At 43.6% G+C, this 22,656-nt stretch overlaps 1 protein-coding gene across 2 annotated transcripts in view; it reads right to left on the bottom strand.

The window, feature by feature from the left end:
• Positions 1 to 9,148: 9,148 nt before the first annotated feature.
• UBASH3B (ubiquitin associated and SH3 domain containing B) overlaps positions 9,149 to 22,656 on the bottom strand; it is a 139,418-nt gene continuing 125,910 nt past the window's right edge. For both annotated transcript variants that reach the window (XM_047691968.1, XM_047691967.1), the window contains exons 12-14: positions 16,819 to 16,925; positions 15,001 to 15,110; positions 9,149 to 13,760 (exon numbers count right to left, since the gene is read on the bottom strand). In XM_047691968.1, the coding sequence (XP_047547924.1) occupies positions 13,623 to 13,760; positions 15,001 to 15,110; positions 16,819 to 16,925 (355 nt within the window). In that variant the 3' untranslated portion in view covers positions 9,149 to 13,622. The remainder of the gene's footprint in view (positions 13,761 to 15,000; positions 15,111 to 16,818; positions 16,926 to 22,656) is intronic.

The raw sequence follows: 22,656 nt of genomic DNA, 5'->3' as shown, positions 1-22,656 counted from the left end.
TCTGTGACCTCATGTGTCTCAACGCCTCCGTTGGCTCTGGAAGCCCCCTCTTGGCTCGCTGCCCCCAGACTACCTCCGGGTGGAACATTTAGGGGACAGCATGTGTCATCGAGATTGTGGAGAGGTGTGAGTGATGTGTTGGTGGCACAGGTCATTCTGCCACACGTGGGTAGTACTGGTAAATCAGCTAGGTTGTAAGACTTTGCGGGGAGGAGGGGTGGGAGAGAGATTAAAATTTCCCTGTGTGGTGATGTGACCTTGTTGTCACTTTTCTGATGTCTTAGACAATGATAACAGGACGATTGTTGCTAAACCTTTGTTTTTCATTTCTGATAACAGTGTATAATGGTTTCAAGGGTAGAATTCATCCACTCACATTATCTGATCATTTAAAAAATCTGTATCAGGGGCACCTGGGTGGCTCAGTGGGTTAAGCCTCTGCCTTGGGCTCAGGTCATGATCTCAGGGTCCTGGGATCGAGCCCCGCATTGGACTCTCTGCTCAGCAGGGAGCCTGCTTCTCCCTCTCTCTGCCTGCCTCTCTGCCTGCTTGTGGTCTCTCTCTTTCAAATAAATAAAATCTTAAAAAAAATAAATTTAAAAAGATAAATATCTTAACGATAAAGGAGAATATGATCTAGTGAGGGGTGACAATAGACAAATGTACCATTTTGATATTTAATCGTCATTAATTGGGCAAATTGAGATACACTATTTCATTGTTTCTAGGCCGCACAGCAGAATACTAATAGATTTATGGTTAAAAAGTAGTCTAGACTGCAATGTTTGGAAAATCATAGAGGAAATCATATTCACTGGTTCTAATTAAAATGAGGGGGCACCTGGCTGGACAGTTGGCAAAGCATGTGGCTCTTGATTTTGGGGTGGTGAGTTCAAGCCTCACTTGGTGTAGAGATTACTTTACAAAATAATGGAATAAAACTTAAAAACAAAAATGACCACTATTACTCTGTAAATCTGTTGATACCTTTGGTAGAGAAAATTTTATCCATCAAAAATATCTTTCAAATATTTTACCTTTTTATTTTTTTACAGATTTTATTTGAGAGAGAGAGGGAACAAGAGGGTGTGTGAGCAAAGGGAGGGCAGAGGGAGAGGGAGAATCTCAAGCAGACTCTGTCTTGAGCCTGGAGTCTGATGCAGGGCTTGATCCCATGACCCTGAGATCATGACCTGAGCCAAAATCAAGAGTCGGACGCTTAACCGACCAGACCACCCAGATGCCTCTCAAATATTTTACCTATTTTAACAGGTAGAATGAAAAGAGGAGAGAAAATAGAATTTCCTTGTAGGGCATAGCATGATAGAAGGTAACGTTTCCCTAATTGTATGATGATATAAAGGCCTTGGGCCTCTAGCCAAAAAATGCAGTCGGCTAGGGTCAGCCCCGGAGTGATTCAATCAGACTCTCACTTGAATGAGGAGCCACCTGTGTGTTTAACAAGCTCTTTGGGGTATCATAAGTCAAGTTTGAGCAACACGGACAGCATTCTGGAACGGAAATCAAGACATCTAGGAGCTAACCCTCGCTCTGCTACCAGCTGGTGTAGCTGAGGTCAGACGGGATTCTCCATAAATTGCTTGTTGACTCTTTTGACATATACGGACTTACTTATGGAAACAGGGAATGGATAAGTTGCATCCTACCATTTTTTTTTAAAAATAGAGGACTGAGTGGTTTGCTTGGAGTGTTACAGTTAGTGGCAGAGCTGAGAAGACAAGACAAGACTTCAGTCTTTGGTTGGATTTTTTTTTTTTTTTTGCATGAAATTCCTCCAGGTACTTCCAGTTTCATATTTAAGGCTCTATGGTGTCTAAGCATTCAGTTTTCCTGTGATTGCCATGTCCTTGCTTTAGGGTGGTGCCTTCTTTTTGTACCCTGTCTACCTCTTTAAGAAAGTCCAAGGAACGGGGGACAGTGTCTTTTTGGGCCTCCCATGGGAGATGTGAATTGCCCTTGGTTAGTTGATAATTTCTCACATTTTCACCTGGAAGAGTGGTGTTCCTTATAGGATCTCCTAATGCTTCCTGTCGAAGCACAGAGGGCAAGGAGTTTATTTCTGGTAATATCACATGGGCCAGCATGGCGCCAACATCTTGTCTGGACCTAGATACTCATTTTCCAGATCATGAGCTTATCTTCTAACTCGAATGTATGAGGAGGTCAGAAACCACTTTTACAGGAAACAGAAGTAAAAATGTCAGCATGGGACTTTTCCTTTTAAGCCAATGGGAAAAAATCTTGGTCCAGTTGTGAATTAAATTCAGATAGAGGCCTGGAGAAGGATTACTTTACTTCTCTCTCTCTCTCTCTCTTTTAAAGATTTATTTATTTGAGAAAGAGAGAGAGAGTTGAATGAGTGCTGGGGGAAGGGCAGAGGAGGGAGAGATTCCTTAAGCAGACTCCTGACTGAGCGTGGAGCCTGATGCAGGGCTCCATCCCAGAACCCTGAGATCATGAGCTGAGCCAAAATCTAGAGTTGGGATGCCTAACCCACTGAGTCACCCAGGTGCCCCTGCTTCTCTCTTTTCCAGGGGTGATTTTCTGTAATTTTCATTGTTGGGTAAAAATGTATGGAAACATAGGTGAAAACAGAATGAACATAGGACTCAGGTTACCAGAGAATAAAATATCCTGAGGTTGAAATTAAAATTACAGTGTATCCAGCCCAAATCTATTGATTTAATGTGATTTTAGTGCCACACCTGTGAATCAGTTTCCAAGAAATGTTCCAGGTGTTCATTTAACTGCAGACAGGTAGATTTTTCTGTTTTCTTCCCATTCTTCTTCTAAAACACGAATATTCTTCTGCTCAGAAACTTCCAGTGGTTTCCTTCTGCCTGAAGATTGTCATCCAAACTCTTCACATCATCGAAGGCCATTCACACCCTAACCACAATTGACTTTTCAGCCCTCTTCTCTACCCCAACTCAAAATATGCTCCTAGAACTTTCTTGCCATATTTCAAGCATATAGTACATTTTGATAGTCATAGTCTTACTGGGTCATAGTTCATATGGCCCTCTCGGCCCCAAATGGCCTTCTCTATCTAGGGAGATTCTAGTCCTCTTCTAAGGCCCAGATCAAATGTGGCACTTCTCAGAGAAGAGTAGGGACTAGAACATGCATTCTGGGGCCAAAGCCTATTTCCTCACCTGTGAAATGGGTACAATGACAGTACCCACTCATAGGGTTGCTGTAAGAATGAAAGAAGTTACTGTGCATAGTTTCTGGCATGTGGTTAGCCATTACTGTCCTCTGGACTCCTAGAAAAAAAAGGAAATCACCTCTCTCCTTCTCTTTGCCTCATAATTGTTTTTTTCTTTTTCTCATACTGGTTTGTCTTGTGATTACCATTCTATTAATTGGGTATGTATCTTTCTCCCTTGCTAGGCTCCTAGCTTCCTGAATGCACAGTTTCACTTACCTTGGTGTTCCTGGCACTGATCCTTCATAGTTGTTTTCCAAATAGCTTTATTGTGGTGTAACTGACATAATGACTCTGCCTGTCCAAAAGCATACAATTTGATGCATTTTGACACATGCCTACACCCATGAACACTTCACCAGTGTCAAGATGGTGACTATTCCAATCATCCCTGCAAGTTTCCTCCTGTCCCTCCCTATCTCCCATCCAGAAGCCCCCACGGATCTGCTTTCTGTCTCTATTGGTTCGCTTTTCATTATCTAGAAGTTTCCATAAATGGAATCATACGGTGTGCACTTTCTTTTGTCTGGCTTCTTTCACTTGGATAATTATTTTGAGGTTCATCTGCGGCGTAGCACGTGTTCAGGGCTCGTTCATTTCTAGCGCCAAGTAGTAGCTCATTATGTAAATATACCATAGTTTGTTTACCTGTTTGCCTGTAGCTAGATTGCTGGGTTATTTATCATAGGGTAGTTTTAAATAATTGTTTATTACATTGAATCAGTTGTAGGGTAACATTAAAGAGAACCTGGTATGTTCCCACATTTGCTTTTCATGATAATCTAATTCAGAGAAAGAAAGTTCAAGTTAGTTTATTAAATACCGGTCCTTAGTTGACATTTGGGTTGTACTCTCTGACATGCTACCCAGATTCTCCCCTGGTCCCCCAGGGGCTGGAAGGATGGGATATCCCAGCTGGGTCCTTCTGTGGGAATTGCTGTCAGTGGAAGAGACCCATCTCACCCGACATCCTCCCTCTTCCATCTCAACATCTAATTTGGGGCACCTGACCCACAATAGCACATGAAATAAATTAGCAAATGAATGAACGAATGAAAGAACATTTGAGATGTTCTTTTTGCTCTGAAGCCTAAAAGGATGCTTGACTTCGAATTCTTCCAGAGCCTTAAAGAAGACCTCACTTTAGATTGTGCTGTGGGCAATGATGAGTGTATATTTTTCACCCACGGGTGTGATAGTCACTTGGTCACAAACCCTGACAAACGTCCTGGTTGTCCACTGGACTGAGGTTTAAAATGGCCCGTGGGTGCAGAGCCTCAAGGCAGGCTTATGACTGTGAATGACACACAGTTGTGGTTTGCACGGTTCTTCCTGTCCCCTCCCCACCCCCCTTCAGCCTGCAGCCCCGGGGGGGGGGGGGGCTTAGCAGAGGAAGGCAGCTGCTGTGGCTGCTTTGCTGCATGGAAGGAAAAGATGAGGTTGGAGTGCAGTGGTCAGGGAGTGATCTTCTACCTGTTTGCTAATGGAAGGGTGTCTACTGACCACCTTGCATGTTGGAGGCCTCACCGCTGACGGCCTGTTGTCATTTTGATCTTCTTGAATGAATCCTCCTACTATGTTCCAGTACTAATAGGAAATAACATTTCATGGGGGGGGGGTACAGATTTTAGAGAAATAGACATCTTCTCTCTCCCACCATCACCTTGGTCAATCTAGGCTTTCTGAGGGAAAAAGAAAAACTGAAGAAGGAGACATTTATGAAGTAGGTGAAAGATGGATGGTTTTAAGGGTCAGAAATGACAGGGGATTTCCCCAGGTAGAAGCCACTGGGGTTTTTGTTGCAATTATAAGAGGGGCCTAAACTTTCTTCTTGACATTTTCTGGCCGGTGCGAAGAATCCGTGGTCTTTCCCAAGGCTAGAGCATGAAGTGGTCTTGCCTGCATTTCCCAGCAGATGCCTTGGGTGGCTACTTGGCCGCTGGTGCTGGGGAGTCTTTGAGCTCTGTTGTAGATACACAATGTGGCTACAGAGTTTCTAAACCAGAGGGCAACAGCAGTAATTATTGAGAAAAGGCTTTTCAGCAGCAGCAAAGCCTAGTGGGATGAGTATGGGGGGAGGGTAGGAGGCAGACAGATCGGGACTTGTCATGTGGGCCCTGCCACTTGGTGGCCTTGTAGCCCTCAATAACGCCCAAGCCTCTTGGTGACAGTTTCCCCATCTGTAGAATGGGGAGAATAATTACAGCGTGGGAGGTATGACCAGGAGGTATGAATTCAATATAGTATCCTAAGCGCCCAGCACAGTGGCACACAGAAGATCCTCCATCAGTCTGGAGCTCTTATCTCATGCTCCCTTGAACCCTGGTAGGTTAGATCGACCTGCAAAAGGAGAAAGTCCGCTAAGCTTTTGTTCTAAAGACTGCTGCCTAGAATCGAATCAAATGGATCACACTGAAAAATGAACCCAAGTAGGAGTTGATGACTGTGGTTTGGGGGAAACGCACCCAGACAGGTAGGTGCAGGCTTCACGTCTCCCTTCACACCTCTTTTCCCAGGACAAATGACTTCCCAAGCGGTCCTCATCTGCAAATGAGGGGGTTAAATGAAACCAGTGGTTTCTAAACTACATTCTGAAGAAACCCAAGTATCCCCCCGGGGTGCCTCAGGGCTGGGCAATATTTGCCTTAAGATTTCTTTACAAAAATATCTTAAACGATTAGTCCAGGCTTTGGAACAAGGCTGACACAGCGCAGATCTGTACCCTAGTATGTACTAGCCATGTGACTTTGGGTGAGTTATCGGATTTTTGTAAGACTCTGCTTCCTCTTCCATAAACTTGGAATAATTAGAGTATCTATTGAATAGGGTGGTCAAGATTAAGGAAGTTTCTACCTGTTAAGTACTTAGAACAGTGTCTGATACACATTAACACTCGGGAGATGTTGGCTATCACTTTCCTAGCCTCTGAACCCACCAATTTTTATGCCAGGTAAACCTGTGTCTGTGCTGGATCCTTCAGGCTTAGAATAAAACCCAAACGCTTTGCCACGGTCTCAGTGGAGGTTGGTGAACTTTTTCTGTCAAGCCCCAAGTAGTAAATATTTTAGGCTTTGTGGGCCATACAGAGTCTGTAGCAGCGCCTGCCCTAGCAGGCTGGAAGCAGCCTTGGGCAAAATGTAAATGAATGAGCATGGCTTTGTGCCAATAAAACTTTATTGATAGGCCCTGGAATTTGGATTCTATATAATTAGCATGTGCCGCGAAATAGCATTCCTCTTTTGGTGTTCTTTAACCATTTGAAATTGTAAAGACATTCTTAGCTTGTGGGCTGTTTAAACATAGGCCGTGGGCTGGATTCTGCTTGTGGGCGGGTAGCTCGCCAAGCCCTGGTGTACAGGGCCCTGTGTCTAGCTCTGCCTACCTCTCCAACCTTGTCTCTCCCCACTTTTTTTTTTTTAAGATTTTATTTATTTATTTGACAGACAGAGATCACAAGTAGGCAGAGAGGCAGGCAGAGAGAGAGGAGGAAGCAGGCTCCCCACTGAGTAGAGAGCCCAATGCAGGGCTCCATCCCAGGACCCTGGGACCACGACCTGAGCTGAAGGCAGAGGCTTTAACCCACTGAGCCACCCAGGCGCCCCACTCCCCACTTTCTGCTGTGCTTCCTAAGCTTTAGCTCCCTGACCCCTGGTGTGCTAACCCAGCGAACTCCTTTTCACTGAGAGGCATCTGAATTCCTTCGGTCTTCCTTGAAATCCCATTTAGCCCTGCACCTGGCTTCCTGGCCAGCTGCACAGGGACACCGCGACCGACCTTATGTCAAGTACGCCCTGCCCCACATCCGTCCCAGAGTTACTATTGGATAACCCAGTTTTCTTCCTAGACGACATTGATCAGTCTCTGTCATTATCTTGTGTGTGTATCCCGTGTCTCTGTCTCTGCTCCATAAGGGCGGGGACCTTGCTTTCTTTGCCACTGTAGCATCAGCTTGCCGCCCTGCCAAGAACATCGTGTTCAGTCAGTACTGTAGAATGGAGGATGAATCCACGCCCTCCGTGTCTTTGTTTCTTTCATATAGTGCGTTCATAATACCTGCTCTCCTTACCTTGTAAAATTACGAGAAACGAAAATGGGCATTTAAGAGGAAGGTGGTAAATCTTTAAGGCAGCCTCATAGGCAGACCGCAGAATGCAACCCACACATCCTCTTTCTGAGGAAGATAATTTCTGGGGATAATAGTAAGTGATACCGGTATGAATGAGGCTGCTTTTGTTCCTTGTCTCTGATATTTTCCACAGATAAGGAAATGGCGATATGTGTTCATTTCTCTTTGGCCTTAGGAAAAGCAATTATTTATTTACTAGCAGATAGTATCTTACTAGGGTGTCCTATTAGGCATTTTATTTATTTATTTGTTTGTTTTAAGAGAAGGAGCCAGAGAGAGTGGGCGGGGCACCCAGAGAGAGAGGGAGAAAAAAAAGATTTTATTTATTCACTTTAGGGACAGAGCAATCACGAGCAGGGGGAGGTGCGGAGGGTGAGGGACAAGACTCTCACGCTGAGTGCAGAGCCTGATACCGGGCTCGATGCCAGGACTCTGAGACCAGGACCTGAGCCGAAACCACAAGTCAGATGCTTGACCCGCTGAGCCACCCAGGCGTCCCTATTAGGCATTTTATAGTCATTATTCCATATCCCACAACCGTGCTGTAAAAACTCATGTGCCCATTTTACGGGTGAGAACGGTTTAAGCAGTCCAGTAAGCGGTTGAGCCAGGATAAGAACCCAGCTCTGTCTGATGCCAGAATAAGGGCAGCTTCCCTGGTACGGCATGAGATTCTTCTCCGGCGATACATAGACCTTCTGGATTACACCACCAGCACAGTGTCACCCAGGAGCTCTCCAGACCTGCTGCTCTCCACGGTCAGGAGCAAGTGTTTATTGATGGCAAAACAAAGTATTCTGTTTCTTCAGAAGGAAGAGTGCTTTTTGGTCCTCAACTTACTTAAAAAATTTTTTTTTTTTTTTTGCTGATTTTGGCTTAAACAAATCCAGAGCATGTGGATTCATTTTCCCTGGATGTGCAGGCAGCCTTTACATGCATCACAAGAGGGCAAAATGAGTTTGGGGATCTGTCAGGCAGAGAACCACCAAGAACCAGCCGTGAGGCTAAACATAGCTTGGTCCTTTGCAGATAGGAGCACTCGCTGTTAGGTTTCCTCAGGAAGTAAACCAGGCCCAGATTGTGGCTGGCTCTGTCCAGGAAAACCTGCGTTCGTGTCCCGAGAATAAACCTGCATATACCGTTTATTCTAACTTCTATTAGCTTCACATAGCCTTACTTTAAAAATGGGGTTGGGGTACCCGGGTGGCTCAGTTCGTCGAGCATCTGATTCTTGATTTCAGCTCAGGTCATGATCTCAGGGTGGAGAGATCGAGCCCTTTCGTGGGGCTCTGCGCTCAGGGGGGAGTCTGCTTGAGATTCTCTCTCTGCCCCTCCTCCTGCTCACGCTCTCTTTCTCAAAAAAAGAAGGGGGGTGGCCTGTTATGACTTTTGGTAGTGTGGAACCTAGCTTGCGCTGGATTTCCCTTTTCTTACCCGAATTCTTAATCTATGGGTGGTCCCTCGCACACCTACCTCCTCAAGGCAAGCAGGGGTGAGGGCTGAGGGCTCGCACATGGGCAATGAGAGCATTTCGGAGCACAGTTTCTCACTCCTGGGCGAGTGTCACCTCTCCAGCCTGGGTGACCCAGAGGGAAGCCTCACCAAAGGGGAATCAGAGACACCCCCCCCCCCCAGTGCTCCCAGAGCATCTTTCCATTTCCATCAGCAGCAAAGCCCCCTCTGGGTCCCTGAGCGAAGAATCCCACTCCTAATGGACATTCATGAAACAATAATGACCACAGTAAGATCTCAAAACACAATAGGAATAGAGACCACTCAGAATTTAATATGAGATTGCTCTGGATTGACTGAGGACTCAGTTCCTCTTTATTAAATCATCTGTGAACCACTTAAACGGAGATGCTCCTGGAATGGAATGATCTAGTTACAATGGTGCTGGGGCTGTATCCAGAGGAAGAGCACACAGCTGGGAAAGCATAGATGCCACAGGTAGTTTACAAGGGATTTGGTGATACAATTCCGTGTGGTTTCCCTTCTTATAATGACAAACCTTTTTCTTCAAATAAATACACCTGAATCACATAGAAGAATAATAAAAAATACAATAGCCTTAAAAATGAGAAAGAAACCAATATACCTCTAAACACAGCAGGTTGAGAATGGTCTATGCATAACCGAAAAGCTTTGGGATGGCATTCCCATCCGAGAAAGAACCAGCACACATTTCCCATGATACATGCGTATCTTGTACATAGTCCAAAAATAGTTCAACAGCTGCAAAATCCTGATTTTTGTGTGGGTAACGGCAGCTAAGTGGTACTGTGTAAGACATCTGTAAGAGCTGATTGTCTATTAAGTTTGACTGCTCCTCACTATAATTTTAAACTTACATATGCTGAACATAATATTATACGTATTTAAAGATCAAGTTATTTCCTCTGTCTTTAGCGGCATTTTTTTCCCCCTTCCCTCAAATTTTCATTATAGCTAGTTACTTTCCCAGGGAAAATTCATTATGTTGAAGTGTTAAAGAGAAGCAAATCCAATTTGAATCCTATGTTTAAACATGAAAAGCATCTGCCATCACTGAACAAAATATTCTCCCATCACCTCTGTAAAGTGAGTATTAACCTAAGTAGATGTTAAAAATGCTTTTTTCCCCTACCCTCCAAGGCCAATCTCATCCCTGCTGGCAAGGCAGCCGGACTAGACTCCTGCCTCTTAGTTCTCATACGTGTGCAGGACTACAATTTAAATGCAAATAACCTTGCGCCTCATTATCTGAGTTCCCGCAGACACAGTACAGTTGTGACTCTGCCTGTGAAAATTAAGGGAGGGAGGTTCATCTGTATTCGAACACACGCATTACTCAGAGTAGATTCAAAAGAGCAATTCATCACCGCTTTCAAATTAAACCCAGGAGTTGCAGAGTGCCTAGGTTACGGAGGAATGCCTCCCTTTTTGCTACAGAGGGACGCTTTTCTGCAAAGACAATGAGACAGAACTTCTCTTACTGCAGCTTTTCAATTAGTTCCCAGTGACACTAGGTAATTGAAATAGAAGACTTCCTTCAATAGGAACACAGCTAGTTGAGTGGAAAAGATACATTTATGGTAATGCTAAGTGCCGTTGGAGGACAATGTAGATGCATCCAAATACCACTGACAGGAGAATGACCACATCAGCCTAAAATGCAAGAAAATTATCCACAATGATTTACCAAACGGACATCACTCCAGGAGATATTTTTTTTTAAATTTTTTATTTTCTGTAAAATCCTCTTTTAAATATAAGGTTATTTTTAAAATAATTCTTTGGTTAAAGTATAATTCAAATAAAAAGTAGAAACTCCTCCAAGCCATTCACTACAGGGTGAAAAATACCCCCCTCTTTCAGCCATCAGATGGCCATTTAATCAGCCATTCAGATTCTATGAATCTAAATGTAATGGAAAACACTGTATTCTAACTCCACACCGGGGTAAAGCAATAAACTCCCAGCTACGGATGCAGTGATGGAGAAGAGGGCCTGGGAAAGTGAGACCCCCAGCTTGTGCATTAAAATGTGCCAATTATTCCCGTCCACAAGGAATAGCTGTGGCATGTTAAAATCACGGAAACCGAAGTCCTACCTATGAATAATACTGGGGCATTAGCGGGTTGATGGGACACTCGTGTACCAGCAGCAAACTGTTTCAGAGTTTCAATCCCAGAACAAAGCCTTTAGTTAATTTCATCTCCATTTCAGGCAACTTTCTACAATAAAACAAAAAATTCCCCTCTGCAAGTAACATTTGGTTCTTCTCTTGATGTCCGTCTGTCCTTCCCTCCTTCATCCTTCCTTCCTTCCCTGTCTTCCCCACCCCACAATGTTAGTTCTAAATAAGCATCAGCCTCGGATCAAAAAGAACCAAGCTGAAGTTCAGGGTGTGATGTCAACCTAGAATTTTTGGATGAAAATGAAATCGTGTAATACATTCCTGCATTCTTTTTATTACACACAGATTCAACATGATTTTCAAAGAATAGCTCCGTTGGAGTCTTAGTTTTTAAAATACCAATATGTGAAAAGAGAATTGAATGTGAATTCAGATCATTCAGGCCATTTTGATCAACGATCCGGATAATGAAAGCAGAAGGATAAACTCCTGAATTCAGGGTTTTCCACCTCAATTACTCAGCAAATGATTTCAGATCTCTGCCTCCTGCTCATGTAGAGGACAGCCTAAGACTCCGTCCATATTGTGCTAAGGACAATGGACTGGTACCCAGCTGAACTGGCATCTCAGGTCATCACAGGACCAAGACAGCCAAGAGGGGGAGAGGATAACTTATCCTGAGCCCTATTCTGTCCAGGTACAGACGCTGCCCAGAACACACAGCCACAGTCTTCAAGGAAGTCAGATGTGAGGTGCTCAAGCATTATTCTGACCATTGCATGTCCAAGAAAATTTGTGGAGAATCTAACGAACATTACAGATCTGATTAAAGAGTAGATTCATTTCATTACAGATGAAAGAATGAATAGCAGTGACATCCTATCACCCGTAATGTGATTTTTCTCCTAGAAACCTCTTACTGGGAATATTTCCCCTATTTTTAAGGTTCAAATATTTTCTATTACTCAATGGTATCAGCACGGAGTATTTTTATACCCAGTAGCTGGATCAGTGTTGGTGCAATGCTAGAAAATATCAAGTTTGTTTCTTAAAATCTAAAATTCATGACATATTTGTCTAAGTGGCCTAAAAAAAAAAAAAAAAAAAACCCAACTGTAATCCTCTTGCCGATTAAGACACATAGCCAGCATCCTTTCACTTTCCTCCTCTTTTTAGGAATCCTCACTTTCCAGTTTCAAATAGGAGCACAGATCTGTTTTTGGGTTTCATATGTACTATTTGCTACAATATACACTGTTTTGTGTTACACTGTTTCTCTACATGTCTCAGATCTCATCTGCACACATAGTCTACACAGTGAACTACACCACACCAGACCGTCGTATGCAGCCAACAGTCAGCTAGTCACACAATTAAATACACTGATGTCTCAGTTTGATTGTCATTTATTTTTCTTTTAAATAAACTCCCTCTGAATTCAGGAAGCGGGTGTGACGAGAAGCCACAGGACGTGGCTCTCCCACCTTTTCTTAAGTAGCCTTACCTCGGTATGTTAAGTTCTAGAAAAACAAATAGAAAATGACAGCACGCACAGCAATTGTGACTGTCATCCTTTAAATTAGTTCCCTGACTTCTTTGAGCGTCCCTGGCGTCACTGATGCATTGGTGGATGTTCTGCCCTCGGTGACAAGTACTCTGTGTACAATGACCTAACCCTGGGTACGGTCTGTAAAGACGTCCATATTGCACAGGAATGAGCTTCTTGCTGACTCAAGTAACGGACCAAACACACACGCTTTCAAAATGCCAACATCCTTTACCAGTTACCAGTCTAGACTCTAGGGGCAAAGATGAGCAGATCATGGTGATTTGGAAATGCTGTGACGTGGATAACGCCAGGTCGCTTTATATTTTGTAAGTTCTTTGCTCTCACAATTGAATACGTCACACGTCTGTCTTCCTCCTGAGTGTCCAAAAGTGCTTGGTCTCCCCATTTCACAGAGAGAAGCAAGGGGGAAGGGCCATAGCAAAAAGCCGTAGCCAGTTGTTCTAGAGAAAACGCGGCGGGAGTAGGTACCAGGGTGGACGGAGTCATCCAGCAGGCGCCTTGAGCCAGCAGAATGGGTGTGGGGGTCCTAGGGAGGGTCGAATTTGATGTGTAATAAGAACAACTCTGTGCAGGGCCATGTTTTCTAATAACCTTAAAAGGAATCTCTCAGCTTGGCTTTGCCTAACTGGACATGGAGTCCAAAAGAGAATCCCATCCCCAAACTGGCAGCTCGGTGTCTCTCCAGCTGGATTCTGGACACACGCCCCCCTCTCGCATTCTTCCTTGGAGCAGGTTGACTGCTCCCTTCAGGAGCTCTCCGGCTCCTCAGCCACGCACAGAAGGAAGGAAGAACACATCTGCTGCTGTAGCAGGTGCCTTGATTTATGAAGACAGTTCTCGAAAGCTTTGTTAGCTAGGTAAGCATCCAGAGAGAATGAATTCCATCCCTGAATCAGGTCTTTTTCTCATTCCCACAGTCTCATCATCAGAGCTTTAAAGCATGAAAGGAAATCTGCTCAAAGACTCTGAGCTGTCCACTTAGGAGGTGGTACGGACTTGGCCATTGTCACTAAACACACAGAAAGACACTTCTCCCAAAGGCCTTCTAGAGCCTCCTCTTCTCGTTCACTGCCATGATTTATTCTTGCAGCAAGGTCTCTCTCCAGTTGAAGCCCCCAGTTGGTCCATGGGTGAGAGGGAGGATAGGTGGGTCTGTCAGCTGCCATATCCCAGTTTCTCCCAGTTCTTCGCAGGAACAAAACCCCAAGTATGGGATCTGAAGTCAGAGCAGTCAAGGAAGGGAAACAGAAAACAGAAGTTTAATGCTTTCATTTTAACCTACACATAAAGATGTTCAGGTGGCCCTTGGGAATAAGGAACAGTCCCAGGAATTGACAGGGGCTTTGTAGACCGGCCTCTCTTCCAAAAATCAATAAAGGAAAACAAAACAGATGAAATTGACAAATTAGAGGGAAAGGCATTTACACGGCAAAGGGATTCATCAGAAAAGATTCATTAAACGGTGAGCTCCCTTAGTGTAATTAAGTAATTGTTTATAGATTGCTGCTTAATAGTGTGGGAGGAAAGAGGACAATCATACAGAAAGCTGAGGTGCCCAGAGTTAATTTGTAATTGTGAACCAAGCTGAAAATGCAGCTCAGACATTTCAGAAATTATATTTGGACAATGGGAGAGATTACGCTATTTTAAAACATTTTTCACCCAGTTTCGTCTTTTCTTCTTTTTTTCCCCCTTCTTGGCATGGGTATCCGTAATAGTCGAAGCCGAAGCTCGCCTTTCCTAATGTCAGGAGCCATGGCGTCCCTAAACGTATTTCTGTGCACGGGCCCAGAGCTGCGGTTATAAACAAGACAAAAATCTCTGCCTTCAAGCAGCTTACAGAGTAATGGGGGTGGACACAGATGCATAAATGAACTTTAAAAAAAATGAGAAAAGCATTGCAATCGAGTTTGAATCTGGTTCTCTGGGGGCAGATACAGGAAGCCTGGAGGGAAGTGTGTGGGAGGGCAGCTGATGGGAAAGCCTCTTCCACAGGCTTGAGAAGGAAGAATCCAGATGTGTGGGTCACTCTCATGGGATTTTGTCTCGTGGCCTTGTTCCTGGTTTGCCTTGCAGGCTGATCGTTTTAAATCACCGCTTCCTTTGGCCTACCACCCAGGCCCTCTCGTCTAGCTGAGCTGTCAGATGCTTTCTGGGTCCACTCACCCCTGTTCATCCAGTCCATGGTTCCTCAGGGAAATCCAGACAGTCTGCCTTGAATTCTTAGCTACTTCCCAAATTTGTGCTCCTGGAAACTAAAACTCGCTCAGACACATCCTTTTCTCTTACACAAGGCCCTACACAGAGCGCCACTCAGTACAGCTTGGTCGAGTGAATTGATACGTGCATCTTCCCAGATCAGAAACACATGCTGCAAACAGCTTAGCTGTCGGCTGGTCAGGGAACGTTCTAACACTGCCTGGCCCCACAGCCTCCACGATAGAAATATGAATTACCTTTCGGACCATTTGTACGAAGTCCTTGGAGTTCTGGGGGGACAGGCCCTGCAGCTGGCAGGTACACGCTTCCAGGGAAGACGCGTGAGCCACAATCAGGATGTTATTTCCTGGGGAAGAAAAGCAGGGACTGGGGAGACCATTTCTTTCTTCCTTCCCTCCTTCCTTTTAAAGATTTATTTATTTATCTGAGAGAGAGAATCTTCAAGCAGACCCCCCACTGAGCGTGGAGGCCAGTGTGGGATGCTTAACTGACTGAACCACCCAGGCACCCCTGGAAAGACCATTTCTATAAAGACCTATGTAAACTTTGTAAATATAGGAGGTCAAATGTTCCAGGGAGGGACAGACATCCTAAAAAAATGAGACAATTTGGCCAAACAATATTTTGAAAAGCTTTGAATTTCTAAGGCAGCCTAATATCGTTTAAAAAAATAACCTTTTAATCTGAAAATAATTATAGATGCACAGTAGGCTATAATTATGTATATATATAGTATGTAAATATAGACAATGTGTAAAATTACATCTCATATATTTATGGCATTGCATAATATGGGTACACACAAACATGGATACACATATTATGTGTGTATGTAGTATACAGTGCAGTATATAGTACATATACTATATTATACTGCATTATAGTATATATACTATAGGCACAGCTGGGAGGTCCCACATACCAGGCATCTGACCTCCCCTAATGGGAACATCTTGCCTACCTATGGTACTCTAGCAAAATCAGGAAATGGGTGCTGGCGTAACGCAGTTTACTTTCTCTATCACGTGTGAAACTCTTTGTAAACAACACAATCAAGATACAAAACGATTCTGTGTCTACAGGGCTCTCTGCTACTTCTTATAATACAGTTGTCAATGCTGCCACCTTAGAACTGGGAGCACTTGATACTTTCTGGCTGATAGACTATGCTGGCAAGTATCTTTACAGTGGGGAGCACAGGAGTAGTAAATGAAATGAGTAGTTTATCACTGTTAGTTGTGACAATACTGTTGACCGGGGCTCTCCACGGGTAACATTTCGGTGTGTGTAATACCAGTTTTTGCTCTATGAAGATAACTTAAAAAGCAGTGGAAATGTGCATATACTTTCGGCATCTCTTTTTTCCCTAAATATGGATGGTGACTAGTCTTAGGTATCATTAAATATTTGAGTTCAGTGTTTATCAAATACAGTGACAGACTGGAGTCTTCCAGAACACCGCTCTTGGTCAGCGGTAGCAGTGACTGTGTTGGTGAAGGTGTGGGTGTCCATGCTCCTGGGTCAAATCCTGGGCAACAACAGTGTTAGGTTAAGAAACGTCTGGAAATTTTATTTATTTATTTATTTATTTGAGAGAGAGAGATCACAAGCAGGCAGAGAGGCAGGCAGAGAGAGAGGAGGAAGCAGGCTCCCCGCCGAGCAGAGAGCCCGATGCGGGGCTCGATCCCAGGACCCCGAGATCATGACCTGAGCCGAAGGCAGCGGCTTAACCCACTGAGCCACCCAGGCGCCCCAGAAACGTCTGGAAATTTTAACAGGGAACTTCCTTCATAGAGTGCAAGATAAACAGATGTAGTGCAGAATTCTAAATGCTTTCATATAGCAACTAAGTCTGGTAGATTCCCATGGCATATCTACCGTTTACTAGAGAGAATATTACAAATTTAACATGAAAGTATCTATAAGAAAAGTCTTTCTTTCTTCCTTACTAAGCAAGTCTACCAAAGCAAGTTGCAACAGCTTGAATAGCTTACAGACCGCGAGGGAGGAATGACCACATAATTAATTAGAGAGTCCAAAATGATATCACCTACCTTTACTTTTACACTCACTTATTATTTCTTTTGTCACTTGGAAACTTCTACTAATGTAAGTGTCATAGGATTCTGAAACCACTAATTTGCTGACTGGAATGTGAGGTCTGTAAGAGAAGAAATGAACAAAGGTGATGAAAACATTTCGATCCCAAGACAAAGCAACTGCTAGGATTCTAAACTTTTATTTCAAGACCTTTCTAGAGTTCCCATAGCTCTGTTTACCCATTTCCCTAGAAAGGAGGGAGGTAGAGAGAAAGAGTAGTTCCACTCTATGAAAGTGGGGTCGAAATGTACAGAATGTGCAGAAATCAAGGCCGTGCATGCAAGGTGTCTCAGTGACCGGTGGAAAAGGGAAACCATACAGGTGCCACTTGTGGGTTAACTCATGAGCAGTTTGACTAATTTTCTGACCATCAGCGCTGGGTCATGTAGCTAACAGGAAGCAAAGCAGAGTTAGATCTCTTTATAGATCACCAGAGATTTCCCAAGCCCCTCTTTTCTAGCCTTATACACCATAAGCTATAAGAATAGGTTTTGTTTATTTTTGAAGTTTTTTCCCCAGTTTTATTGGGATAGAATTGCTGCTTCACGTTGTAGAAGTTCAAGGTATAAAAGTGTTGATCGGGTCTACCTATTGTTATAAAATGATTTCCACCACAGTGTTAAGCTAACATCTCCATCAGGTCACCTAATCACTGTTTCCCCTTTTGTGGTGAGAACATTTAAGATCAACCCTCCTGGGGCACCTGGGTGGCTCAGTGGGTTAAGCCGCTGCCTTCGGCTCAGGTCATGATCTCAGGGTCCTGGGATCGAGTCCCACATTGGGCTCTCTGCTCAGCAAGAAGCCTGCTTCCCTCTCTCTCTCTCTCTCTCTGCCTTCCTCTCCGTCTACTTGTGATCTTTCTCTGTCAAATAAATAAATAAAATCTTTAAAAAAAAAAAAAAAAGATCAACCCTCCCCTCGGCAACTTTCAACTATACGATACCATATTATGGACTAATTACCATACTGTGCAGTAGATCCCCAGAACTTCTAACTAGAAGTTTGTATCCTTTGACCAACGTCTCCCCATTTTCCCCAGTCCCTGGAAATCCCCCTTCTGCTGTCTGTTTCTCTGAGTTTGGCTTTTTAGATTCCACATATGAGTGATACCATGTGCAGGTATCTCTTCGAGCTCCTGTATTCATTTCCTTTGAATACATACCCAGAAGGGGGATTGCTGGATCATATGGTAGTTCTATTTTTAATTTTTAAAGGAATCTCCATATTGTTTTCCATAGTGGCTGCACCAGTTTACATTCTCACCAACACAGCTCTTATCTTTTTGAGGACAGCCATTCTAACAGGCGTGAGGTGGTATCTCAATTGTGGGGTTTTTTTTTCCCCTTTTTTCCCTCCCACTCATATGTGGAATTTTATTTTTTAGTTCAAAATAGTTTATTTTTTTAAACTTTATTTTTTCAGTGTTCCAGGATTGTTTATGCACCACACCCGGTGCTCCAGTGCAGGCTCACCCAACACCCCCTCCCCCTCCCCTCCAAAACCCTCAGTTTGTTTCTCAGAGTTCACAATCTCTCATGGTTCATCCCTCCCACCCCCGATTTCCCACACCCCACTTCTCAGTTGTGGGTTTAAATTGCATTTCCCTGATGACTAGTGATGCTGACATCTTTTCCTGAACTTGTTAGCCATTTGTATGTCATCTTTGGAAAAATATCTGTTAAATTCTCCTTTTTTTTTGTTTTAAAGATTTTTAAAATTTATTTGACAGAGATCACAAGTAGGCAGAGAGAGAGGGAAGCAGGCTCCCCACTGAGCAGAGAGCCCGATTAGGGCTCCATCCCAGGACCCTGAGATCATGACCTGAGCCGAAGGCAGAGGCTTAACCCACTGAGCCACCAAGGCGCCCCCTTCTGCCCATTTTTAAATTAGATTTGTTTTTTTTTTTACTCTCGAGTTGTAGGAGTTCTTCATATGTTTTAGATATTAACCCCTTATCAGATATATGATTTGCAATATGCTGTCCTCTTTTGTAGGTTGTTTTTCATTTTTTGGATTGTTTCTTTTGCTTTGCAAGAACTTTTTAGTTTGATGGAGTTTCACTTTATATGGTTTCAGTTCTTATGTATAAGTCTTTAATTCATCTTGAGTTAATTTTGTCATTGGTATACTTGCATGGTGTTATCCAATTTTCCTAATACCGTTTATTGAAAAAACTATGGTACCTCAGCGAGTATTCTCAGCTCCCTTCTCAAATGTTAGCTGAACATATATTTGAGGATTTACTTCTAGGCTGTCAATTCTCCTCCATTGGTCTGTGTCTATTTTTATGCCAGTACCATACTATTTTGATTAGTACAGATTAGTATAGTTTGAAATCAGGAAGTGTGATGCTTCCAGCTTTGTTGTTCTTTGTTGGGTTTACTTTGGCTATTTAGGATCTTTTGTAGTACCATACCAATTTAGGATGGTCTTTTCTATTTCTGTGGAAAACCATATAGAGATTTTGATAGGGATTGCCTTTAATCTAGAGATGGGTTTGGGTAGTATGGACATTCTAATACTATTCTTCTGATCCATGAACATAGGATATCTTTCCATTTGTTTGTGTCTTCAGTTTCTTTCAGCGGTCTGGTATATTTCAGTATACAGATCCTTCACCTCTTTCCTTGATTTTATTCCTAAGTGTTTTTTTGTTTTGTTTTGTTTTTGATGCTATTGTGAATGGGATTGTTTTATTTCTCCTTCAGACGTGTTGTTACTACATAGAAAGACAAATTATTTCTGTATGTTGATTTTTGTATCCTGGCACTTTACTGAGTTTGTTGATTAATTCCCATAGCCTTACAGTGGAGCCTTTAGGATTTTCTGTATATAGAATCATATGCTCTACGAAGACATTTTTACTTCTTTCTTTCCAATCTGTATGCCTTCTATTGCTTTTTCTTGCCTGACTGCTCTCAATACTTTGTGAATGGGCCTTGTTCCTATCTTAGAGGAAAAGCTTTCCATCTTTCACCATGAGTTTGATGTTAGCTGTGGGCTTCTCATATATGGCCTTTACTATGTTTTGGTATATTCTTTCTATGCCCAATTTGTTGAGCATTTTTATTATTAAAGGATGGGGTATTCTGTCAAATGATTTTTCTTCATGAGTTGAGCGTATGATTTTTAACTTTCATTCTATAAATGCAGTATGTCATATATTGATTTTTGTATGTTGAACCATCCTGGCATCCAAGGAATAAACGCCATTTGATCACAGTATATGATTCCTTTAAGGTGCTGTTGAATTTGGTTCACTAATATTTTGTTGAGAATTTTTACATCTATATTTATTAGGAGTATTGGTCTACAGTTCTCTTTTCTTACAGAGTCCTTATCTCTTTCCTATAGAATACTTATCTGGCTTTGGTATCAGGGTAACGCTGGTCTTATAAAATGAGTTTGGGGAGTTGTAAGGATAGATTTTGAATGCAGATATTAGGTTCATTGGATTTGTGAACTTATGAAATCACCAGTCTTTTATTTTTCTTATTTTGAACACAGACCATACACCTGGAAATAGGAAAAGCTCAGGGAACACAGAGATGAAGAGAACCAGCTTTTGCGCTTGGGGAGTTCTCACTGTGTGGCTGGGGTGTGCAGACTATTTGTGCAAATGGTAATTATGAACACTGTACAAAGGCATGTAAGAGGATGACCAATGCAGGGCTCTCCCATCTTGGTGACACTGCATGTCTTCAGTCTCAGCCACTGCTATCTGCTCCTGTCTCCCTGTACTACTTTGAGTTGCTAGTCTATGAGATGTGTATCTTGTCTTTGAGTACAACTATATCGTATTTTCTGTCTCATCTTTCATTGTTGGTGTTTAGTGGATGGTGGATGGAGGTGGTTGTGAGTCCTCAAAGGGAAGTCACATGGCATCTTGATCAGAACACGTTACTGCTGCTACCACTACCACAAAGATTTATTGAGAGGTTCCCATGTGTCAGGCTCTGTGCAAAGTGACCGACTTGCATGCTGTGAATATAGCCCTCCTAGAAACCCTTTTGCAAAATCCTGTTCATGGTTGACAAAACTAAGGCTCAGAATGGCTAGAGAGGACTTGCCTCTACTTATACCATTAGCAACTCTTGGGCCTGGATTTGAGTCTGGTCTGAGATCACCACCTGTAAACCCGGAGGCATTCTGGATGGTTTCAACAGTGCGCCCCCCCCCCCCCCAAGGCAGCCCTTCTGTGCACTTGGGTTTACTGTCCAGAGAGGAAGGATGGCATTCTCAGTGCCATCCCCATCCATCTGAAGGAAACCCACACTCCTTGAAATCACATTCCCTCAGCAAGCATACTTCTCCTAGGAGACAACCTTCTGAGTCTCACAACACCCCAGGGGACAGAAGGAGACGTGAGTCACCACTTTTAGGGACGGAGCTCATTGTTCTGGAGCAAACCCTTTTTTCCCATCCCTACCTCCTGTCTAGTTCCATTACCACTTACATCACCTGGTCTCCCAGGAGCCCAGCACAGTGAAAAAAGGCCACTTTGTATGGCTCAGGGAGTCATCTCCATGGTGAGACCATGGTCATGTCTGAGATTTGCAGAAGGGAAGAGCAGGTAAATGCTGGGATCCGGTTTCTCCAGGTCAGCTCTTGCCTTTGGCAGTGAACTGCCTTGAAGTGGAGCCTACAAAAGGCTTCTGTGGTTGAACTAGTTCTCACGGGGGGAGGCCAGAGTCCAAGCTTCCTCACCGCCGTCTGCAGCAGGCATGGCGCTTCTAGAGCTCAGAGTCAGGTAGGCCTCCAACCACCAGCTAGACCTGGGTGCTCAGGTAGCAGCCCTGGAATAGGATTCATCCTGGTACAAGCTCTACTCCCAACCTTGCTTTGACCTAGGCTATACTGTGGGCTTCTGCCTTGAGCCCCACACCAAAGTATGATTCACAGCCCCCTCTAACACTCCAGACTCATGCCCCATCCACACACCATTCCCCTAGCACCTCTAGTTAGAGCCCTGTTCTGAAGCCCAATCCAACTGGTGTGTGTGTGTGTATATATATACACACACACACACCATATATATATAAAATATATATTAAAAAATATATATTTTGTCTTGATCCTTCTGGCCCAGCTCCCTAAGACTGGGACTGCTTTCAACACCCAGCCCCCAGGCTTGGTCTTGGGGCCTGTGGATGACACCTGGGTATTAGTCACCGGGCTGGATTTTCCTTAACCTACTTCCATCCCTCCTCCTCCTTGTCCCAAGGTGAGAGGACTCTCCAACTGGGGCTTGCTTGATGTATAATACCCTATCAGTCCTTGCCCCTCTGCCCACCACATTTACTCAACCATTTGGGCATCACTACTTGCTTCAAAAGGTTGGCACACTTGGCATAAATGCACAGGGACTTTAACTCCAGGGCATGTGCCTCTCCCATGCTTTATTGTTGATGTTGACTTTCACAATTAATTTATAGTATTAGAGGCTTAATCCTTTTCTCCCCCTTGTATACAAAGTGGTTGAACTGAATTTCGATTTACTGTAGAACAAAAGAAAAATCTAGAGTAAGGACCAGGTCCTGGCCCCCAAGTTCCTGGTGTTCCTTCTTCTGCTTGTACTACTGTTGCTGCATGTGTCTGCATGTGCACGGAAAGGCTCAGACAGGATGATTCTGGAGAACTTTGTAAATGAGCTTGGGAAGATGTGCAGGATGCAGTTAAGGGGGTGAACTATGGCCCAGGTTGGCTGGGAGATGCTGAGGGGGAGTGAATCAAGAATGTCATTTCACCAATGTTGACAATAACTCACCCTCTTTCCAGCCCAGAGGGATGAG

The sequence above is a fragment of the Lutra lutra genome, chromosome 10 (assembly GCF_902655055.1).
Source record: "Lutra lutra chromosome 10, mLutLut1.2, whole genome shotgun sequence".
In the NCBI taxonomy this organism is placed as follows: domain Eukaryota; kingdom Metazoa; phylum Chordata; class Mammalia; order Carnivora; family Mustelidae; genus Lutra; species Lutra lutra.
This window is presented reverse-complemented; position numbering and strand designations above follow the sequence as displayed.